At 40.2% G+C, this 22,079-nt stretch overlaps 1 protein-coding gene across 7 annotated transcripts in view; it reads right to left on the bottom strand.

Moving 5' to 3' along the window:
• DNM3 (dynamin 3) overlaps window positions 1-21,633 on the bottom strand; it is a 533,160-nt gene extending 511,527 nt beyond the window's left edge. For 4 of the 7 annotated variants that reach the window (XM_069478341.1, XM_069478344.1, XM_069478343.1 and 1 more), the window contains exon 1: window positions 21,313-21,473. In XM_069478341.1, coding sequence (XP_069334442.1) covers window positions 21,313-21,473 — 161 coding nt within the window. Of the gene's footprint in view, window positions 1-21,312 lie in introns of all 7 variants that reach the window. The other 3 variants (XM_069478342.1, XM_069478346.1, XM_069478347.1) reach the window with 1 other exon arrangement.
• Between the last annotated feature and the right edge of the window lie 446 nt (window positions 21,634-22,079).

Genomic DNA, 22,079 nt, shown 5'->3' with positions numbered 1-22,079 from the left:
AACTACCATTTACTGAGGAGTGCATGTACTGGACATTTAAAACCCACTTGTTAACTCTGCAAAGGGAACTGAGATAATGTATATCATCTCCATTCTGCAGATGAGGAAATAAACTCAGAAAACCACCTAAGTTCACAAGCCTTTGGCTTTTGGCACATATAGAACAGCCTCTCTGGATAATTCTTCCATGTCCAAAGAGCTCATCTGTTCATTAAGTCTCATACTAAATGTCTCCAGTCTTTCAACATACATTTATTTAGTGAATACCTTCTTCCTGTGGGCTCAGGGAAGGCTTTCAAGAAGAGATGAAAGCTAGTTCTTGAAAGGTACGTAGAGTTATCCGGGCAAAGGGGAACCCAAAGAGCTTCCAGGCAGAGAGAAAAATGTACTAAGCCACGGAGACACGAGAGGGCTCGCTGCATTCGGGACGCTCCGGCCGGTCAGCAGGACCGCACGTGGTGAATGGAGGCAGCAGCAGGAGGGAGAGCAGACAGAGGCGTGTGTCAGATCCCGAAGGAAGCAACACGGCATGCTAGGAAGCCGGGAAATGGGGATTCCAGCAGTAGAGTGGCTGGATAAAATTCGCATTTTGGCAAGTCCTTTTAACTGTTGTTGACTTACGAAGAGGGCAACTTCGTATATATTTTGAATATATTTCCTTGCTGAGTTCACATGCCCCTTTCCTCTTTCTTCCTCCTCTTCCTCCCTCTCCCTCCCACCTTACTATCAGCAGATGCCAGCGTCTTATCAAACTACAACTTCTCTACCGTTCCCCACCGAATCGACACACCCCTCCTGTCTGCACCTGCTCCTGGACCTTTCAGTCACGGTGGATGGGGATCCCTCCCCCTCTGTGGGCGGCCTTCCACCCACAGACCCTCTGCGCTGCACCCACCACACTGTCCCAAGTGCGCCTGTCCTCTCTGCTGGCATCTATGTCTTCTCCTTCTGGATCATTCTCACCAGCAAACAAAAATGTTCTAACAACTCCCATCAAAAAAAGCACCCTCCCTTTGCCCTAGACCCTCTTCCAAGTTCTTCTCAGAAGAGGTGTACGTACACTCCGTCCCCGTTTACTCCCATTCCGCAGCCCACTCCAGTTAGGCTTCTCACCTCCTACCGCTGAATAAAACTGCCCTCCTCTCTCCTGATCTACCTTTTACTTCTTTGGTGCCTCCTTCTTGGTCCCCTTTGCAGGATCCTTCTTCTGATTCTCTTTTCCCTTCTTTCACATACTTTCACCAAGACATTTAACTTAGTCCTAAGGTTTTGTTTTAATTAAGACATACTTTAAATACCATAAGAGCCACCCTTTGGAAGTGGAAAATTCAGTGGTTTTTAGTATATTCATGGTTTTATACAACCATCACCAGTATCTAATTCCAGAACATTTTCATCACCCCAAAAAGAAACTCCATACCCATTAGCAGTCATTCCCTCTTCCATCCTCTCCCTAGCCCCTGCAACCACTAATCTGCTTTCTGTTCCTATGGATTTGTCTATTCTATACATTTCATATAAATGGAATCATATAATATGTGGCCTTTTGTGTTTGGCTTCTTTCACTTAGCAGAATGTTTTCGAGGTGCATCCGTGTTGTAGCATGTATCAGTACTTCATTCCTTTTTATGGCTGAATAATACTCCATTGTATCAAGTGTATGCCATATTTTGTTTATTCCTTCCTCAATTGATAGGTGTTTAGGTGTTTCCACCTTTGGGTCCAAATGTTTATAATGCTGCTATAAACATTTGTGTACAAGTTTTTGTGTATAAACATGTTTTCAGTTCTCTTGAGTATATAGTATATAGATACGAGTTTAATTGCTGGGTATTGTGGTAATTATGTTTAACTTTGTGAGGAACTGCCAAACTGGCTTACAAAGTGGCTGCACAATTTTACACTCCCACCAGCAATGTATGAGGTTTCCAATTTATCCACGTACTCACCAAATCCAACCAACAGTTGTTATTGTCCCTCCTTTTTATTATGGCCATCCTAGTGAATGTGAAGTGGTATCTCAGGTGGTTTTGTGTTTCCCTAATGACTGTCAGTGTTGAGCATTTTTTCATGTGCTTATTAGCTATTTACATATTCTTTGAAAAAGTGTCTAATCAAGTCCTTTGCTCATTTTTAAATAGCTATTTATCTTTTTATTGTTGATTTATAAGAGTTCCTTACATAGCCTGGATACTAATGCCTAATCAGATATATTAATATAATTGACTAAATTTTTCTCCCATTAGAGAATGGGTTATCTTTTCATGTCTTTAATATTATTCCTTGAAGCACAGAAGTTTTTAATTTTGATGATGTCCAATTTAACTATTTTTTCTTTTGTTATTTGTGTTTTTGGTATGATAGCTCAGAAACTATTGTCAAATCTAAAGTCAATAAGATTTATACATGTGTTTTCTTCTAGGAGTTTTATAGCTTTAGCTCTTGCATTTAGGTTTTTGATCCATTTGGAGTTAATCTATATATGTGGCGTGAGGTAGAGGTCCAAATTTATTCTTTTGCACATGGATATCCTGCTATCCCAGCACCATTTGTTGAAAAGGCTCTCTTTTCCCCCATTGAATTGTCTTGGTACTCTTGTACCCTGACTTGTACTTGGCACTCTGAATCCCTTGCAAACTTATAAACATTTTAAGAACAAAAGCTTATCAATTTTTGCAAAAAAAGGCATCTGGAATTTTGATAGGGATTTCATTGAATCTGCAGACTGATTCAGGGTGGACTGTCATCTTAATACTTAAGTCTTTCAGTTCATGAATACAGGATGTCTCTCCATTTAATTCGGCCTTCTTTAATTTCTTTCAATGACATTTTATAGTTTTGGGCATACAGTCTTAAGGTTTTAAATAGCAATGATATGTTGACAACTACTAATTAATATCTTCAGTTAAAATCTCTGCTGTGCCCCAGGCTCTTATATCCAAACACCTGCATGTCTTACAGGTTCTAACATGCCTGAATCCATACTCTTGATGTCCAACTCCCAAATTTTTCCTCTGTCTTCCCATTTTAGGAAATGGCAACACTGTTCATCCCGCCACAAGTTAAAAAACTTAGAGTCATTTTTTATTCTTCTCCTCCCTATCTAGTCCACCAGCAAGTCATGATGACTCTACTTCCAAAACATTTGTAGAATCTTTACACCTCTCTCCATTTCTACTGTCACCCCCTAATCGAAGGTATCATTATCCCCCACCTAGACAACTGCAAATGTTCCTAACCCATCTCCCTGCTGCTACTTTGGCTGCCTTCAGCCCATTATCCTCACAGCATCTAGTATAATGCCAGTCTAACTGGAATATAATGTGAACCTCGTAAATAATTCTAAGTGCTCTAGTAGCCACATTACAAAAAGTAAAAAGAAATAAAATTAAATTTAATGATACATTTTATTTAATCCAACCTCTCCAAATTTATAATCATTTAAATATGTAATCAATATAAAAAATCTTTAATAGAATAGTCTACATTCTTTTTTCATAGCAAATCTTTGAAATTTTGTGTGTATTTTATACTTGATAGCATGTCTCAATTTGGATGCTAAATTTTCACCAGAAATACCTGATCTGCATTTAAAGTTCATAACATTTATAGTTGGAAGAGTATCTTTATGCACCAAAACATGCTTAAAAGTTTTCCAATAATTGAATCTATTATATTCTTAAATGTAGATTTAAAGTACTTTAAATTACACAAAATTAAAAAGTCAGTTTCTCAGTAGCATCAGTTACAATAACTACCTGGAATAGTGACTACAGTCTTGAACAACAATGACCTAGAGCGATCTTTCTATAATGTAAATCAGATTATGTCACTATCCTAATTAAAATCCTTCCTTCAGTTGCTTACCATAGCACTCTGGATAAAATCTAAACTATTTTTGGCACCGACAAAGCCTAACAAATTCAGCTCTGCCACCTTTCCTTGCTATACCTCCCCCTCCCACTAGGCCTTAGAAACACATTATCTTAAGTTTCTCCAACACACGGAGTTCTGTGACATTTCAAAGCCTTTGCACATACTCTTGCTTCTGCAGGGAATGCTTTTTCCTAGCTCTTCCCATGGCTGATTCCTTGTCTTTCAGCTGAAATGTCACCTGATAGGACAGGCCTCCCTGACCAATTAATATGTCCTTCTCTGTCATGTTCCATCACTATATCCTCATCGTTCCTGTCACGCATCCATACTGATTTATAATCATACATTTTTATTTGTTTTTTGTAGATCTCTTCATTAGACTGCAAGTTCCACAATGACAGGGATGTGCTTTTATACTTACTAATGTCCTTCTGGTGCTTAGGACAGTGTCTGGCACACAGTGGGTGTTTAATAAACATCATATGTTGCAGATAAATCAGGTATGACAGAGGCTGAAACCTCTCCATTATATTTGTTGATAATTCATTCAGTATTTATTCAGATGTTACTGTGCACTCAAAGTGAAGATAAACAAATAAATAAAAGAGATTCTGCCCTCAAGAGGCTCATAATTTTGTGGCAGCAGCAGATAAGATAATTTAATACAATGTGGTCAGCATAACATTAGAAAAATGCTCAGAAAATTATGGGCACACAGAAGAGGGACAAGTTACCTAGGAAAGATGAGGATGTGGGAGCAGCTGAGGAGTCCTAGAGGAAAGGAGAACCACATTAAAGATAGTAAGAGTCAGCTGGGTGAGAGGCCATAATGGTATCCTAAGGAGGGTTCCATGTGAACAAAGACAATGAAACAGTGTGGTGGGTGTGTAGAGGGCAGGCAATGCAGCTGAATTAAAAATAACAGCCGGGTGCAGTGGCTCACACTTGTAATCTCAGCTACTAGGGAGACTGAGGCAGGAGGATCTCTTGAGGCCAGTAGTTCAAGACTAACCTGGGCAACATAGTGAGACTCTGTCTCTACAAAAAAATTAAAAATTAAAAAAAAAAATTAGCAAGGCTCAGTGGTGTGTGCACCTGTAGTTCCAGCTACTCATGAGACAGAGATAGGAGGATCACTTGAGCCAGAAGTTCAAGGCTGCAGCGAGTTATGATCATGCCACTGCCTAGGCGACAGGGTGAGATCCTGTCTCTAAAAAAAGGAAAAAGAAAAAATAGAACAACAGGTAATCTGGAGAGGCTAGCCTAGGCATGGCCTTACGTGACATGTCATGAAGCTTAGATTTTATGCTGTTGGCATTAGGAGCTGAAAAGTTTTCACTATGACAGTCACATGATTTAATCTGAATTCCATATCAATCACACTATGTCTGTGTATAAGTTAGACTGGAAGGTTATAGATGGGGAAAGCATTATGAGTTTATTGCTACAGTCCAGAAGATGAATGATGACAACTTGAACGCAGTCAGTGGTTGTAGGATTTAAGCATAGGTGATCAATTTCAGACATATTTGGAAAGTAAATTAAGCTGCTTGGAGATCATTGGTGACCTTGGCAAGGGCAGTTTCAATGCACTAATGGGGAAGTAAGACACATTGCATCCCTTATCCACAGCTGCAGAAATAATGGGAATTGTGGAAATGGTGATTAATAGCTCCCATATCTGGCTGCTTATCAGGAGGATAAAGAGAGCTTCCGAAAAACACAGATTGCCCTGGCTTAGCTCCAGACCCACTCAGTGGCTTCCATAAGCAGAGCCCAGGAACCTTTATTTGATAAGTTCCTCAGGTCAATCTTACACAGATATCCACATACTGGCTTTGGGAGATGCTGCAATGGACCCGTCTTTAAAGTGTCATTATCTCTTGTAATTCAAAGCTCTTTGGTTCCTGCATTCAGACAGTGAGAGTTGTGCAACAGTTGTGAAGGGAAGGAAGGCTAAGTCAATAGCAGACGAGGGCAGAGGTTAAGATGGGAGAGTCAGGCATAAATTTATATCATTAAGAAAGAAGTACAGGTGAGAAAAGGAGGCACGTGGGCTAAGAACATTAGTTCATCAAGCTAAGAGTTCATCAGTCAATTCTATCTCATAAGTGTAAAAATAAATCTCTTACTTAAAGCCATGATCCTCTCTCTCAGTACCAACCCATCTAAGTCAGGTCAACAATTTAATTAGAGAAAATTCAATAAAAAGTAAGTACTAGTATTAGTCTGCTCAGGCTGCTATAACAAAACACCATAGACTGGGTGGCTTCAACAAAAGAAATTTATTTCTCACAGTTCTGGAGGATAGAAGTCCAAGATCAAGGTCTGGCTGATTCAGTTTGTGGTGGGGGCCTCTCTTCCCGACTTGTAGATGGCTGCCTTCTGGCTGTGTGCTCACGTGGCCTCTGTGTGCAAACACAGGGGGAGGGAGCTCTCTGGTGCCTCTTTTTAAAAGGACACCAATCCTATTGCATCAGGGCTCCACTTCTGTGGCCTCTTTGGTTTTAATTATCACCTGATCACCCCCATCTCCAACTATAGTCATATTGGAAGTTAGGGCTTCAACATGAACTTTATGGGGATACAAACATTCAGTCCATAACAGCACCTAAAACAGCATTATTCAAGATACTGTGGGGAATACTAATGAAGAGCTTGTGGTCTGCCTGAGGAGCCCAAACCTAATGTTAATAAAACAGTCACAAACATTCAAGTGCTAAACAGTGTGGAACCAACCATAAGTCATCAGGACGTTGGAGAAGATCAAAACCTGCATAGACAAGGCATTCACATGGGGCACATCATGGATGACCTTGAGCTTGGTGCTAGAGTGAAAGATTTGTGAGTTGGAATTACAGTGAGGATGCATTTCCTCACTCTCCAAACTTACTTATTTCTTTTAATTTTACTACCATTCCTCCAGGGACTCACTCAAAATTTGGAATTATTTTTGATTTCTCTCTCTGCCTTTTCCTAACCCACTATTTGTAGTCACAGCCTCTGTCTCTGAAATGCTCGTTTTCCATTTCCATGAGTAAACATGATGGGTCAAGCCCCTCATTACCATTAGATCAGTAATTCCTCATTGGCACCCTGATGTCTCCCTTCATCTACGTACACTACAGTGAATATGTGGCCAACTTAGTCTTCCTAAAACCTGACTCCAGGCACGCCGAAACATCTTACAAACCTTCGATGGCTCCTCATTGCTTCCTGAAGTTAAGTACCGATTCCTCATCTTAGCAATCCTTCAAAGGCCCCAATTCACTCTGCCAGCTCTATCTCCCACCACTCCCCTTCTAGGCACCTAGGCCACAATGAAAATTCTCTGTTCCTCAAACACATCCTTACCTCTGTGCCTCTGGTCCCATCTCGATCTATCACATTCTTACCCTCTAATACCCATTGCAAATCCTACCTCTTTTCATGAAAACTTTTCTTGGACTCTCCAAAGAGATGTGCTCTTCTCCTGCCATCATCTACAATACTCTGTACCTCTAAAGGCACCCAAATTGTGTCACAACTCCCATCACCAATAATATTAATAATAATCATGAACACATAATTTTGTTACTATGTGATAGACACTGTCCTAAGTAATTTACATGTATTAACTAATTTAATTTTCACAACCATTGTATGAGGTGGGTACTACTATTATCCCACTGTGCAGATGAAGAAGCTGAGGCATAGAGAGGTTTAATGATTTCCGAAGATCACAGAGCTATTAAGTGACAGAGCTAGGCTGTGAACCCAGGCAGACTGGCTCTGTGGAGTACATGTGCTTTACCTCAACACCCCACGAGTCCTGGAGTACACTCTATGCTAGTCCACACCAGACTCTGTCGAGGGCAAATACTTTTTCATTGTCTTTCCATCCCAAAATAGTTTTCACACAGTAGGCATTCAAATATGGGCTGATTGCTTGAATCCCATTTGGTCACAAAATATCCTGCTCTACTCAGGCCATGCTTGTTCCTAAGTAACCATAAAGGACTGCTGCAGGGATGGGTGTACACCTACATAATGAGTGCCATGCGCACTGTCTAGGGGATGGACACGTTTGAAGCTCTGACTTGGGGGAGGGGGGGCAAGGGCAATACACGTAACCTAAACTTTTGTACCCCCACAATATGCTGAAATAAGAATTTAAAAAAATTAAAAAAAAAAAAGGACTGCTGCATACACAGAAAAGAAGAGAAAAGTGAGATGAAAAGACATCTGGGAAGAGTGGAAAACAAAAGTTGGATGGGTAGAAGGTTTTAAAAACCAAGTAGGGATTTAAAAAGGTGGGGGTGGCAACTGCAGTTCCTTGAGAAGGACGGAGTTACAGTCGTGTTTCGGAAGATTCAGCTGAGAGCAGCAGTATTCACGTGGAAAAGAAACGGAGGAGGGCAGAGAGCAGCACGCTGCCCGAGTGACCCAAGCGTCAGGAGAGCAGAGCCGAGACTCTGATGAGAACAGACAGGAAAAGGTGAACCTAAAAGATGTTTTGAAAAAAAGAAATTACAAATTGGAAATAGGAAAATATTTTAAAAATAAAAAGGGAGATTAAATGATGTTTATTCTTTAAGTTTCCAGACTAGTATACCACGAAAAGAACTGGGATCGTTAAGAAAAGCAGATTTTAAAATCGGGCTGTTATTCACTTCTTTTGTTTGTAGAATAGATAGAGTTCACCTCTAAAACATCCTTATCCATAGCTGCTTCGTGGAATTAGCCATTCCATGAGAGATTCCAGTTTCATTTTATCCATACACTGATATCCATGACAATTTTTTGAAGGCCTAGAAGGGCTAGACCCAGGGAGGTCTCAACCCTTTCATATGTTTGTCATTTCTTCTCTACCAAGAGAGCATACAGAAAATACACATTTTTTTAAAAGTCAGGTTTCCCCCCTGGCATCCATCAAGCCAAATCATAGACTAAGCTAGAAAAAAAAAAAAAAAAAGGCTTCAAAGTCCTTCTGTTCAACCTCCCTCTCTCTCGACTACACCAGGACAAGCAGCCAGCAAGTCATCAATCCCTGGGGGTGCTGGAACACTTACTACCTCCCAGGCAATCCATTCCATTTTTAAACTGTTCTATTGAACAGTCTCCCCTACGTTAACTTTAACTCCATCTGCCTGCAACTTTCACCCATTTGTTATAATTCTGTCTTCTGGGAAGAGACACAGTCAATACAATCCCTTTCTTAGAAACAGCTCCTCAAATATTTAGAGATAGCTTCATGACCCCACTGTTTTTTAACAAACGGCTGTCATAAAATTGTTAGCCTGGTTATCTTGACGATAATAGCACAGTGCATAGCAACCCCATACCCTACTGGGCCACCAAGTTTTTTTAAGGAACTATTGCACAGGTAGAGCCTCGTACAATTTCTGGCAAATAGTAGACTCTCAAAATATGAATGACTTTTTATAAACAACTCCATGAACCAACAAATCCATCTGCTAATGGAATTTTCAAACACATCCTTTCTCAATTGGTTTTATCATCTACCTACAAACAAATAAGTTTATTAAACTCTCTCTATCCTCAAAACTCATGTAAATTTCATATAAAGGAAATATAAAACCAGAAGTAATCTGGCAGTTATACAGGTAAATGAAACATCTTAATAAGAAACCTCAGTGGGAGAAACACATTTATATCGTATACCCTTTTGGAATGTTTGAATTTTTAGTATGTGTACATATTACTTTTTTAATTAAAAGACAGTTAATGTAACAAAATAAAAATAATAGAATTCTCTCCATTTTAACTCATCCTGGTGGAATAGTATGATATTGTGCAAACTGTGCCCTCTATAATAAAAAGCTATGTCCTATCATTTAAATATAGAGTCACCAAATAAAGGACAGAAGTAATATCAGATTTAATCTAATAATGTTGAGGATAACCCATAGTAAGAAATACATTGTATATTGCAGCCTAATATGCAAATACAAATATATAACTAACACAAAATTTTCACAAAACAGTACTTATGTAGTCAGATACTTTTAAGGCTGTTACAACCCACTAGCTTGGTATCATGGCCCACTAATAGGTCACTACCCACAGTTTGAAAAACACTGATCTGGTCCAACCCCTCCCACTACCTTCAACCAATTTATTGATGAAGAAGATATGTTTCCACTTGGATAAACGGCTTGCAGAGAATCACATAGCTGATTCACTCAGTTAGCTCCTGCTGCATGCCAGCACTGCGCCATGGAAAATGCCAAAGGAGATGCAGCTTCTGACTCCATGGAAGCTGCAAATAGTTGACCAGACAGACAAGGCAATCAACTGTGCAGTAAGATTCCTGTGCAGCAAAGTATAAACAAGGACTACAGAGGAGGACGCCTCGAAATCAGACAGGGAGGGCTGGGGAAGACCAGCAGGTGACGGTAGAGACCGGACCACACCCGGCTCTCACCAGTCTCCACCGTGTGCCGTGGCTGACCTGAGGGACTCCAGCAGTACCCAGGAGCACCTCCCACGGTGGAAGCCAAACCCACTCCAAACTGACTAACTCACAAATACTCCTAACTCCTGCAGCAGGACCTCATCTGTCTTTTTCTTCACATCTCCCTACAACGTATACACACTCCTCCTCGTCTCCCCTTGCTCTTCAAGCAAGAGACTCAAGATCCTTCTGCCACTTCCCTTCTTCATTGATTCACACACACACAGAAAAAAAATCCCTGAGGAAAATATAACATTCAAGGTACATAATTCTAATCAAGTATCACCCCCCCATCAATTGTACATAATATCTTTTTTAGAATTAAATAAATAGACTAAGTAAATTTCCTTTCTTTCTTTTTTTTTTTCTTTTTTTTATAGACAAGGTCTCATTTGTCACCCAGGTTGGAGTGAAATAGCATGATCATAGCTCACTGTAGCCTTGAACCCTGGGATCAAGAGATCCTCCTGCCTACAGAGGTACACACCAGCTAATTTTTCTATTTTTTTGTAAAGATGGGGGTCTCTCTCTGTTTCCCTGGCTGGTCTCAAACTCCTGGCCTCAAGCAATCCTCCCACCTCAGCCTCCCAAAGTGCTGGGATTACAGATGTGAGCCACCACACCCAGCCTAGTTTCTTAAATTGAATCCTCAAAGACTGCAATATTCAGATAGTTCTTTCGGTATTTCTAGATGAGAATGCAAAAGTCTCACCACACAGTGGTTGCTCTCCAGATAGTAGGACTCAGAGAACCATGAATGCTAGGATCCATAAAAATAAATTGTGGGCCTTTTCTCTTCTTTTCAATACACGAAAAGAATGAGTTTCAGTTTCGTTAACCAGAAAACATAAACAGACACACACACACACACACACACACACGTGCGTGAGGTTCTAAACCTCCACTAGATAAGATTCTCAAAGCTATTCTTTCACAAAGCTTCTGAGGCATACCTAGTAACACAAATATAATGTATTCCAAAAGGAACCAGTAAACTAGCTCAGAGATAAAAATTGATGGTTAACAAGTTGTGGGCATGTCAATCAAGCCAGAATATGAATCTTTCCACTGAAAATAGAGTCACTGGGTATTATTTTGACATTTACCACAAAAATGTTGGTATTTCCTTTAAGGTCTATTAACACCTTACCTCTTGGTCACTTGCTTGGCTGTAGATCTTCTCTGTTCCTTGGGCTTAGCCCATACTTTACTAAGTAGTCCTGCTTCTCCAGCTGGACTTCCTCAAGTTGCTTTCCCCCTTCTATCTCATCTTTGCCTGCAATTTCATCTATCATTTCCAAAAGAAAAAGATATGCTAAGAATGGTTTACTTTGTATCACAGAATCTCAAATACCTTTATTAAATCTGTTTTCTAGGAGAACATCTGAAAAAAATGTCAGCAAAATTCATTATAATTCTATTATTTTTATGTTATTAATTCTATTAAGTTCACTGTCTCTAGTATTCATCATGTGACCCCTAGCATGTCACTTAACTTATCCCCAGCTTAATCGTTTTTATTTCTAAATTAAAGTTAACAAAACGTACTTTACTATCCTCTCACAGAAATTGTAAGGATTAATGAAATGATAAATGGAGAAGTGCTTTGGAACTCTTGGGAGGGAAGAGTATACAAGCTGGGTTTGCGTTATGTATATATGGTTTTAAAAAAAAGGAAAGAAACACTGTGGTGCTGGGCACAGTGGCTCAAGCCTGTAATCCCAGCACTGTGGGAGGCGGAGATGGGAGGACTGCTTGGAGCCAGGAGTTTGAAACCAACCTGGGTAACATAGAGGAAACCCCATCTCTACAAAAAAATTTTTTTAATTAGCCAGGTGTGATGGCACATACCTATAGTCCTAGCTACTCAGGAGGCTAAGGCAGAAGGATCGCTTGACCCAGGAATTCAAGGTTACAGTGAGCTATGATTTTGCCACTGTACTTCAGCCTGGGCCTGGGCAACAGAGCAAGACCCTATCTCTAAAAACATAACCACGGTGGTAATGCTAACCGTGGGCAATGCTTTCTTTAATGAAGGCCCAAATATACCCTAATTTAGCCTGATCTAAAAGTTAGTATTTTGATGCAACTGTAATTTTCCAACATTCACAAAAAGAAGAATTTGCAAATACACATTACCATCTATATCGTCTCTCCTAAGTTTACCTTTGTTTTTAAAATATTCAGAAAATGTCCAGTCTAAATAAAAGATTTAAACTAAGAGCAATCATTTATTGACTGCATACTATGAGCCAGGTACTTGACATTATCTTACTTAGAACTCACACATAGATAAAAAAAAATGAAGTCTGTATTCCTGTTTTGCAGATGCAGAAACTAAGGCCCCGTGAGGCTAACTTCCTTACTGAGGAGCCCTGCTACTAGCAAGATGTCAGAGGCGGGACTCAACACTAGTCAGCAAAGCCTTCACCCTATCACCATAACGTCATGACTCCTTTTCAAAGATTCACTTCTTGGGGGATGTAAGAAAACAAACACTATACCCAAGATTAGTCACCCATCAAATTATTTATTTGAATGGATTCGTCTTTTCTATTCCAAGCCACTGAAATGACAAACAGTGAGGTCCTTCAGAAGCCCTACCTACCTCTAACATGTAAGTGTATGCTATTCATGGGTATATCATGAGCTTGAAGCAGTGGGAAATGAAAATGACACACTGTCACAAAGGAACACGGAGGCACACATTAAATCCCTAGAATCAGAGGACTTTCAGCAGGGACGTTAAAGAAAAACAAGATCTAAAGCAATCAATCCTGTATCATTCACATAATTCAGGGATTAAATATACCATTATTTTCCTCAACAACTGCTGTTTCTATTATTAATTAACACTAAGGATTTAATACAATATTAATGCTTGTTGTTGAAATTAACTGTTAAAATAATTTCTATGACACTAATGGACCACAGTGTCACTCAGTGTACTCTTAAGGATGCAAATATAAAAAACAGGAAGAGGAAACAGGCAAACTGAAGGATGCAGATTTGCTATAAAAATACATCTCTTATTTTACCTAAAAGTTCAACTATTTCTTTAAACAGTGACTTTTCCATTTATATTATTTATTTATATGCAACTTATCAGAAACCTGCCTTGGTTTAAGCCAGGAGGACAGTGACCACCCCAGGCATAACTTTCTAGCTAATGCCCATCTGGTAGATAAATATTAACAATGTGTGAAAACACCCAGTATCTCATTTAGTCTTTTCCTCGGCCCATCTGTTCCCTAAAATTCACACTTTACTCAAGAGAATACTGTCTAAACCAGATTACCTAGTCTAAGTCTGAGAAAAATTCTGCTCCTTGTCTCCTTCCACTATTCTGTAATTAAAAAAAAAAAAAGGTAATGTCACTGCTAGTCTGCTATCAACAAGAGTAATGGGGGGGAGTATCAAGGAGGAGGAAAGACTGGTCCAACCCAAAGGAAAAAGGAGGAGGCAGGGTGAGGGCTAGAAGGAGGCTCTCTAAAACAGTAAGAGGAGGCAGAGATGATGAACTGACACAGGCCTCCCAGTTCTGAACACCAAGTTCCAAACCCAGCTCTGACTTTTCCTGACCTTGAGCAAATCTCTTGGTTTCTCTGTATCCTAATGTAGCTCCGAGAAGTTAGCAAAAATTAAGCCAGAGGAAAGCTTCTTACAGTAACCTGGTGAAATGCCAGTCCTTGCTACCGATAAAGGAAGAAAACCTAAGCTACCTATGATCATACACGTACACAAAATAATTAATGTGGTTTGGGGTTGGTTGGTTTGTTTATTTTTTATAGAGTCTTGCTACATTGCCTAGGCTGGTCTCCAATGCCTGGACTTAAGTAATCCTCTTGCCTCAGCCTCCTGAGTAGCCGGAACTAAAGGTGTGCACCACTATGCCTAGCAATGTGATATTAATGAACCCTCTAATTTGTTGGAAATGAATCTTAATTCATGAAATGCATATCATTTAGTGTAAACGATTCTTCTTTACCACCCCCACTTTCTAAACAACACGTGCAACTTTCAGGTCTGCCTTTAGAACATTTTCCCTGACATTCTTGTCAACTTAGTCTACTACTTTAACTAAATGACTTACTCCTAAAAAAGAAAATAGAATTCCACCTCCCTTAAGTATTGGTACCTTGGAGGTCCTTATAAAACCATTGGTGTGATCCATCCCACTCTCAATTAACCTTCACTGCATCCATTTATATTTTTAATCTCTCTAACCTCTTCCCCTCCCCCCCCACTCTTCTCTCAGGCCCTCTCTAATATACAGTATCTCTTTGTGATAAAGTGACAGTCTAAATTCAATGCTTTGTTGTCAAGTCAGACACTGAGACACAGATCACCACCTCTCTACTTTGACATCGATACTTCAGTACATGCAGGCTTGAGCTAAAATGATACTGGCTGCCAAATGACACTGGAAACTCATATACTGTGTACTTTCCACTCATACCCCAGTTCAATTTCAGAATAGCAGTTTTTTAGAGTTTTTTTAAATAAGTTGACATGCTATAAATTTTTTATCTCAATTAGTTTGCTTATATCCAACTGTCTTCATTTTACATACTCATCTGAAAGTTCTTATCCTGTCAGTTCTCTTTTTATACATATATCAGCTTCTATGCATTCATATTCTCTTGTACAGTCTTACTTAGTATATTTAGAACCCAATAAATACATGTTCATTGGCTTTCTGTACCCATATTTCTCAAGAGTTCCAATCAGAGTCATATCCGGGCTAAATCCCAGCTTGGCCACTTACTAGCCATGTGATCCTGAGCAAATGACTTGCCTCTCTAACCCTGAGCTTCCCTGTTGACACGGGGATGTGCAAACAGGTAAGGAATGAGAAGCTTTGGAAAAGTGTATAACAGAGTCAATGCCAGCCACTCAGTAAGGGCTAAGCAAATGTTTGGCCCCCTTCTTGTCTCTACTTTATAAAAATGTGTTCAGTATAACATAATCCATTAGGATTTTTAAATTAATGCTGAGTGTGAGAAATTGCAAAGCAAACTTAGCTTTAGAAAAACTACAAAACTTTGGCCATATAAAAAACCAAATTCCATCATTCTATACAGTACATTGGCTCAGGGCTCTCTTGATTTGGCTCTGGTAGGAAAGGAAAAAATAATCTATTTCTTTCTGGCTTCTTATGGCCCTCCTAATATTAAATAAATCATAATAATAAGTAAAATCTCATAATTTAACTTCACTTATTAGCCCTAGCAAAAGGTACTACCTAAGAACACCTAACATGCTAAGTGTATGTTCCATGGATAGAGAACCCAATAGCCTACCTCTAACATAGCTAAATATTAAGTTTCTATTCCTGCAAGGTTCCGGATGACTGCCTGCCCAACCTTCATTCTTAAAGAAGTTAAGTCAAGTGTATTTTTTTGGTATCTGCTAACCATAAGTAAATTCCAAAACAGAAATATCCTATCCAGTCCAGTTCATCTAGCCATATTGCTTCTTTTTTTTTTTTTTTTTGAGACAGAGTCTCACTCTGTTGCCCAGGCTAGAGTGAGTGCCGTGGCGTCAGCCTAGCTCACAGCAACCTCAAACTCCTGAGCTCAAGCGATCCTCCTGTCTCAGCCTCCCAAGTAGCTGGGACTACAGGCATGCGCCACCATGCCCGGCTAATTTTTTCTATATATATTTTTAGCTGTCCATATAATTTCTTTCTATTTTTAGTAGAGATGGGGTCTCGCTCTTGCTCAGGCTGGTCTCGAACTCCTGAGCTCAAACGATCCGCCCACCTCGGCCTCCCAGAGTGCTAGGATTACAGGCGTGAGCCACCACGCCCGGCCCATATTGCTTCTTAGATATCATTAATTAAAAAAAGAATTTGGTGGGAGAGGGGAGGAGGGGATGGGTAAATTCACACCTAATGGATACAATGCACACTATCTGGGTGATGGACACACTTATAACTTTGACTCAAACTGTACAAAAGTTATTCATGTAATTAAAACATTTGTACCCCCATAATATTCTGAAGTAAAATAAATTAAATTAAAAATAAATAATAAAGAATTAATTTGATTGTGGTAATTAATTCCCACCAACTGTGAATTTGTAACAACCTAAAAGTACATTAAATGATGTTAATTCTGCAAACATATCCTCATGATTTCAAATTCTACCAATTTATTATTAGATGAAAACAAGTTCATGTCTTTGATACTTTATTTACAGACCCTTGGGAACCCTGAAGCATGATTCTCAATAATTATCACATTTTAATTATTAGCACTCATTTGTCTAATAATTATAATACTTATAAGCCATTTCTTTTTTTTTTTTTTTTTTGAGACAGAGCGTCGCTTTGTTGCCCAGGCTAGAGTGAGTGCCGTGGCGTCAGCCTAGCTCACAGCAACCTCAAACGCCTGGGCTTAAGCAATCCTACTGCCTCAGCCTCCCGAGTAGCTGGGACTACAGGCATGTGCCACCATGCCCGGCTAATTTTTTTTTTCTATATATATTTTACTTGGCCAGATAATTTCTTTCTATTTTTAGTAGAGACGAGGTCTCGCTCATTGCTCAGGCTGGTCTCGAACTCCTGACCTTGAGCGATCCACCCGCCTCGGCCTCCCAGAGTGCTAGGATTACAGGCGTGAGCCACCGCGCCCGGCCATAAGCCATTTCTTGAAAAATATTTACTAATTTAGATGCCTTGGTATTTTAATAAAATCCTACCCCTCAATACAAACCTATTTCTGAATTAAGAAATTTTACTAACACTGTGCCTAATCTCATTTGTAACTAGAAGACTCTTACCTACTCAATTTTTAAATGCTCTCTTGAAATCAGTCAAAGGATTTAAGAATAGATTATTGTCTAAGCCATATTAATGACTTTTAGATTTTTTCTAATTATCTGATTATGTCCATTCAACAACAGCAAATGGCTCACTTGTAAGGTTCTCCCTCAAAACAACTGTAATTATCAACATATCTATCATTAGAAACCTCACAACAAAATACATACACATCATTTGAATATTGAATATTTCCATATTGAAATGAACTCTCATCATCACAGTCACTTTTTAAAAATCTTTTATTTGGTCCCCATTAACCACAAAACCTTTTCTATTTGTGTATAGAATTGAAAGGCTATTTACCACTCAGGCTAAAATAAAATAATGTGGAATCTTTTGCCTATGTAATTAGCATTGAAGAACTAATGTTTCTAACACGTATATCATTAAAAAACGTTTGCATATTAGCAACCAGTACAGTTTTCACTTAACACCTCTATAAACAAGTTATATGCACTCTAAACACATACTTAAGTAAACAATTCAATTCCATTTTAGACCTCTCTTCAAGAATGTCTAATATAGTAAAGAAAAATACTTCTCTTTTAACTAATGTTGTGTCTGCCTAAAAGGTCACCTCAAATTCTCTGAGAAATGAGGCAAAGTAGACATACAGAAATAAATATGAATAAAATTATTAATATATCAGTTTCTTATTTACAGGAAGCATTTATATAGGCAGTAAGAAAGAAGAAGCTAAAAGTATTTATCAGAGGAAATGGTAAACCTCAATATAAAAGGAACAGTATGGTACAGAGAGGTTTTAGAGCACAGGTTATGGCGGTCAAACACTTCTGGTTGAATACTAGCTCCACTGTTTCTATGTTGAATTAAATGATCCTTGAGTGAGTTACTCAAACTCTCTAAATCTTAATTTCCTCTTCTGTAAAACAGAACTCATAAGAGTGCCCACCTCTCTGGGGTTTTATGAGGATTAAATGAGATTACCCATGTAAAAGCATCCAGAATCATATCTAATACATAGCAAGCACTCAATAAATGTTAACCATTATTATCATAATTACTACACTGTAAATATATATATATGAGTATGTATATGTAATATAATGAAAACAGTCAAATGAATTCAATTCTTCAGTACACAAACCAGACCAATAAATAGGCAGATCCAAGCCAACTAGTATCCCCTATATTCAGACCATGGGTCTTAGCTTCTATTCATTAGACCTTAAGCTTCCCCTCACTGCCAGCATATATCTCATCCTGAACAATCAAAAGAACAATCTGGTTACTCACACTATATCACATTAATATGTAAATTCATCACTTCACCAAGATAACCACAAACAAGTAGTTCATTCATGACTCATTTTATTCATAACAATCTCAAACTTGTCATCCAAAAATCGGTTTTTACAGCTACAGTTAAATGAAGTAAACATGTTCACATCTAAATTCATTCAGTGGTGTCAAAAAATCAATATAAACAAACTATCTGAGAGGAGAAGATATGGCTAGTCCACTAAATGTGTATTGTTAAGAAAACACATCATTATTTTGAAGAGAACAAGCTTAAATCACGAGCAAATGCTATTAATTTACACAAGTGATGAACCCTTGTTTTATGATTGCATTCATTAACTGCATGTTAGATCAGAGTCTTAAAATGAAAACAACTACATGTAAAAGAGGACAGTTGCATCTTTAATAGAAAGGACCTTACCTTTATTGCAAAACTCCTGGATAATAAAAAGAAAAAGCTAAAATATTATGGTGGAATATGAATACAATTTTTTCCATCTAGGCTGAATATCTTATCAAAATAGAAAACTCCATTTTCCCTAAGGTTGGTTTATAATTAGAAATTAGATTCCTCAATAATTCAATGACCGAAATCTTTATTAAAGTCAAATGACCTTTCTAATTAAATTTCCTCCTTAATATATAAGCTCTGCTAGGCAGGTATCATCTCTACAGATAATAATGGCTTTATATATCTATTAAATGAGCTTTTCCCTCTATGTTCATCCTTTTCTTTGAATTGACATTCTAACAGTCAATTACTGGTAAAAGTTTTAAAAGTACAACAAATTACTAATGCATTCTGGTAAGTGTTCTGATTTTTATAATATTTATAATGTCCCTATTTTTATTCTATCTTGAAAAATGTTCCAGCTTTAATCTTCTATATCTCTTTTTTAAATTGTCATTTAAAAAGAATATAGCTAGTGGAGGGGAATGTGTACAATTTTATTATAGCATTAAGAAGAGTGTTAGGATTTCAAAACCTAGAAAGTAGAATTGAGATATGTGCATAAAATTGTCATTAGGTTTAAAAGTTCTGGCCACAAACAATGAACTTATGTATAATACAGGCTCATACAAGTAAAAATATGAAAGATGCATAAAATACAATAATTTCATCTGCAATACTTACAATTTTAATATTTAGATATTTGTTTAAAAAATAAAAGTATTTAAATAACACTAAAGGCATGATGATAGAATGCCCTGGTGTTTGGAAAGACAAAAATATACTGTCATCAAACCTCACTCTTTGGATGACACTTTAAATCTACTGAATTTCATTAGGAATAAATCAAAGAAAGTAACTGTTATACGTATATGTTTGAAAACATAAAATTCATCCATCACTTCACCATAAGTCTAAGATGACGTAAGCAAAATGCTTTACCATCACTTTCCTCATTAATCAAAATAAATTACCAAGGCAAAGTGATTAAGTGAATTACTGAAGAAATACCAGCTAATTGTCAGCAATTTTACTTTTTTATTAGGTTTCTTATCTTTCTGGTTCATACAGGGAAAAAAATGCAGAGTGTCATCTGAGAGATGGAGCATCATCTGAGAGAGAAGAATATGCACTTTATGAATACTAACATTCCCAAAGGTGATGTGGGAATATCCAGCTCTAAATTTTACACATCACCAAGCACTAACAAAAAAAGAAAAAAGGAACATGAACAGGAACCTTCTGCATCCCAAGTCACTAACAAGCGAAATAAAAAGAATAAAGTACAATCTCTCCAGCCCTCTTTCTTGGCTACTGTGTATTTCTACCTGGTTTACTACTGGGGAACAGATTTCAGCTTTCATAATGCTTTCAAATGGGCTTTTCTTAGCAAATGTCTGCACTCCTCAGGCAAGGCCATTAAGGTAACTTAATCCCTCATGAATTGCTCGGTGGAAGAAATGCTGATTCTCAATTCAAAAATTAATTCTTCAGCTTTTTCTGTATTAAGAGTCAGGAAGAAAACCATAACTACAATTTAGATTCATAATGTTATCTTGAAGACTCACAAGACAAATAGGAGCTTAGGGAACCGAAGATGATGCTGGGGGAGGGGGCGCAGAGAGAGTGCGAGAAAGATGCTGGTCAATTCCGAGATGATGCAGGAATGACATGGCACCTGGACAACACAAGTCCACGTCCACCCTCCGCAGAATCTGTGTCTCGGGTGTTCTGACATATGCCTGGAGCTGTGAATAGGTGCACATGCAAACACACCACCTTTTATTCTTCGACTCCCCGGGAGGAGAATGGTGGGGAAGCGTCTCTGGATAAAGCCTCACCACAACAAACGATTTCTTTCTCCTCGCACCCCGCCTCCCCAGCTAGGGGCAGGCGACGACTGTCTCGAACAGTAGACAGCTGAGAGGATGGGCGACCAGGGCGAGAGGGAAAGGGTCTCCGCAGGGGGCGTCAGGGGGATAACCACCCCCCCCCCCCGCCCCGCCTCGCGAAGAGCCTCGGGGAGGGTGACAGGAAGAGGAGGGGGATGTTGAGAAGGGAAAACAGAGGAGAGGGGGGACGGGGAGCGCCCGGAGAGCTACGCAGGAGGCTGCCCGGGGCTGGCACGCACCGAGTGGGGGGGAAGTCGATCCCGGGGCGGACCCCCTCCCCCGACTCCCCGACCGGAGGACGGGGAGGAAATGGCTTTGTATCGCAGGATGAAAGGCAGACAGAAGGGCCACCGGGCGGGGGGGCGCGGAGGATGCCCGGAGCCGGGAGGACCCAGCCCGCTCCACGGACACCACAGCTCTGCCCCCCATTGCGCCACAGTCCTTGGTCCACCCTCTGGCTCCCGTCTCCTGTCCACGTTCCAGCGGCCCAGAGCGGGGTCTCCCCATCCCGGCCGCATCCCCACTGCGCGCCCCGCGCGCTCACCTGCCCACGAAGTTCTCGAGCACCGAGCTCTTGCCAGCGCTCTGGCCGCCCACCACGGCGATCTGCGGCAGCTCCAGCAGGCAGCTCTGTCCCAGCGCCGAAAAGGCGTCCTGCAGACGGTTCACCAGCGGGATCAGCTCCTCCATCTCCCGGTTCCCCATCTTGCCTGAGCGGCCGGCTGCCGGCGGGTCCCTGCTAGCCTCTACCACCTGGCCGGAGTCGGGGCCGCGCTGCCCTGGCTGCTGCTGCTGCTGCGCTGGGCTCAGTTCGCCGGATCCTGGCGCAGACGTCGGATCCCGCCGCCAGCCCGCCGCTAGGCTCCTGACAGCTAACGGCCCGCAGCGCGCCTGCGCGGACGAGCAGGGGCGTGGCCGGCCCCGCGACCGCCCCGCCCGCGCCCCGCCCCGCTGCCGCTCAGCCCCGGGCTTCCCAGCAGGGCAGTCTGGCCGCGGCGCGCACGCACTGCCTCCCAGCTGCGGCCAGATGCCATGGCCTCCGTCTTCTGCGGCGGAGGCTCAGAGGAAAGTTACAGCACTAGGTCAGAGAATGGCATGTCATCGTCATCAGCCGGCAGCGCTGTTCCCTTTCTGCAGTAACCAAGTCAAAGCCCGGTGGAAAGCACTACCACCGTAACAACACAACACTGTCACCAGCAGCGGCGGCGGCGGCATCTCCAGGGTACACCCCCCAAAACGAAATCTCATGTGTCACGCCCTACTCCAGAATCCTCAGTGACTCCTCTTCTGGTGGTCGGCCTGTTGGAGTCC

The sequence above is a fragment of the Eulemur rufifrons genome, chromosome 8 (genome assembly GCF_041146395.1).
Source record: "Eulemur rufifrons isolate Redbay chromosome 8, OSU_ERuf_1, whole genome shotgun sequence".
Classification (NCBI taxonomy): Eukaryota; Metazoa; Chordata; class Mammalia; order Primates; family Lemuridae; genus Eulemur; species Eulemur rufifrons.
Note: the sequence above shows the minus strand (reverse complement) of the source record. Positions and strands in the feature narration are given on the sequence as shown.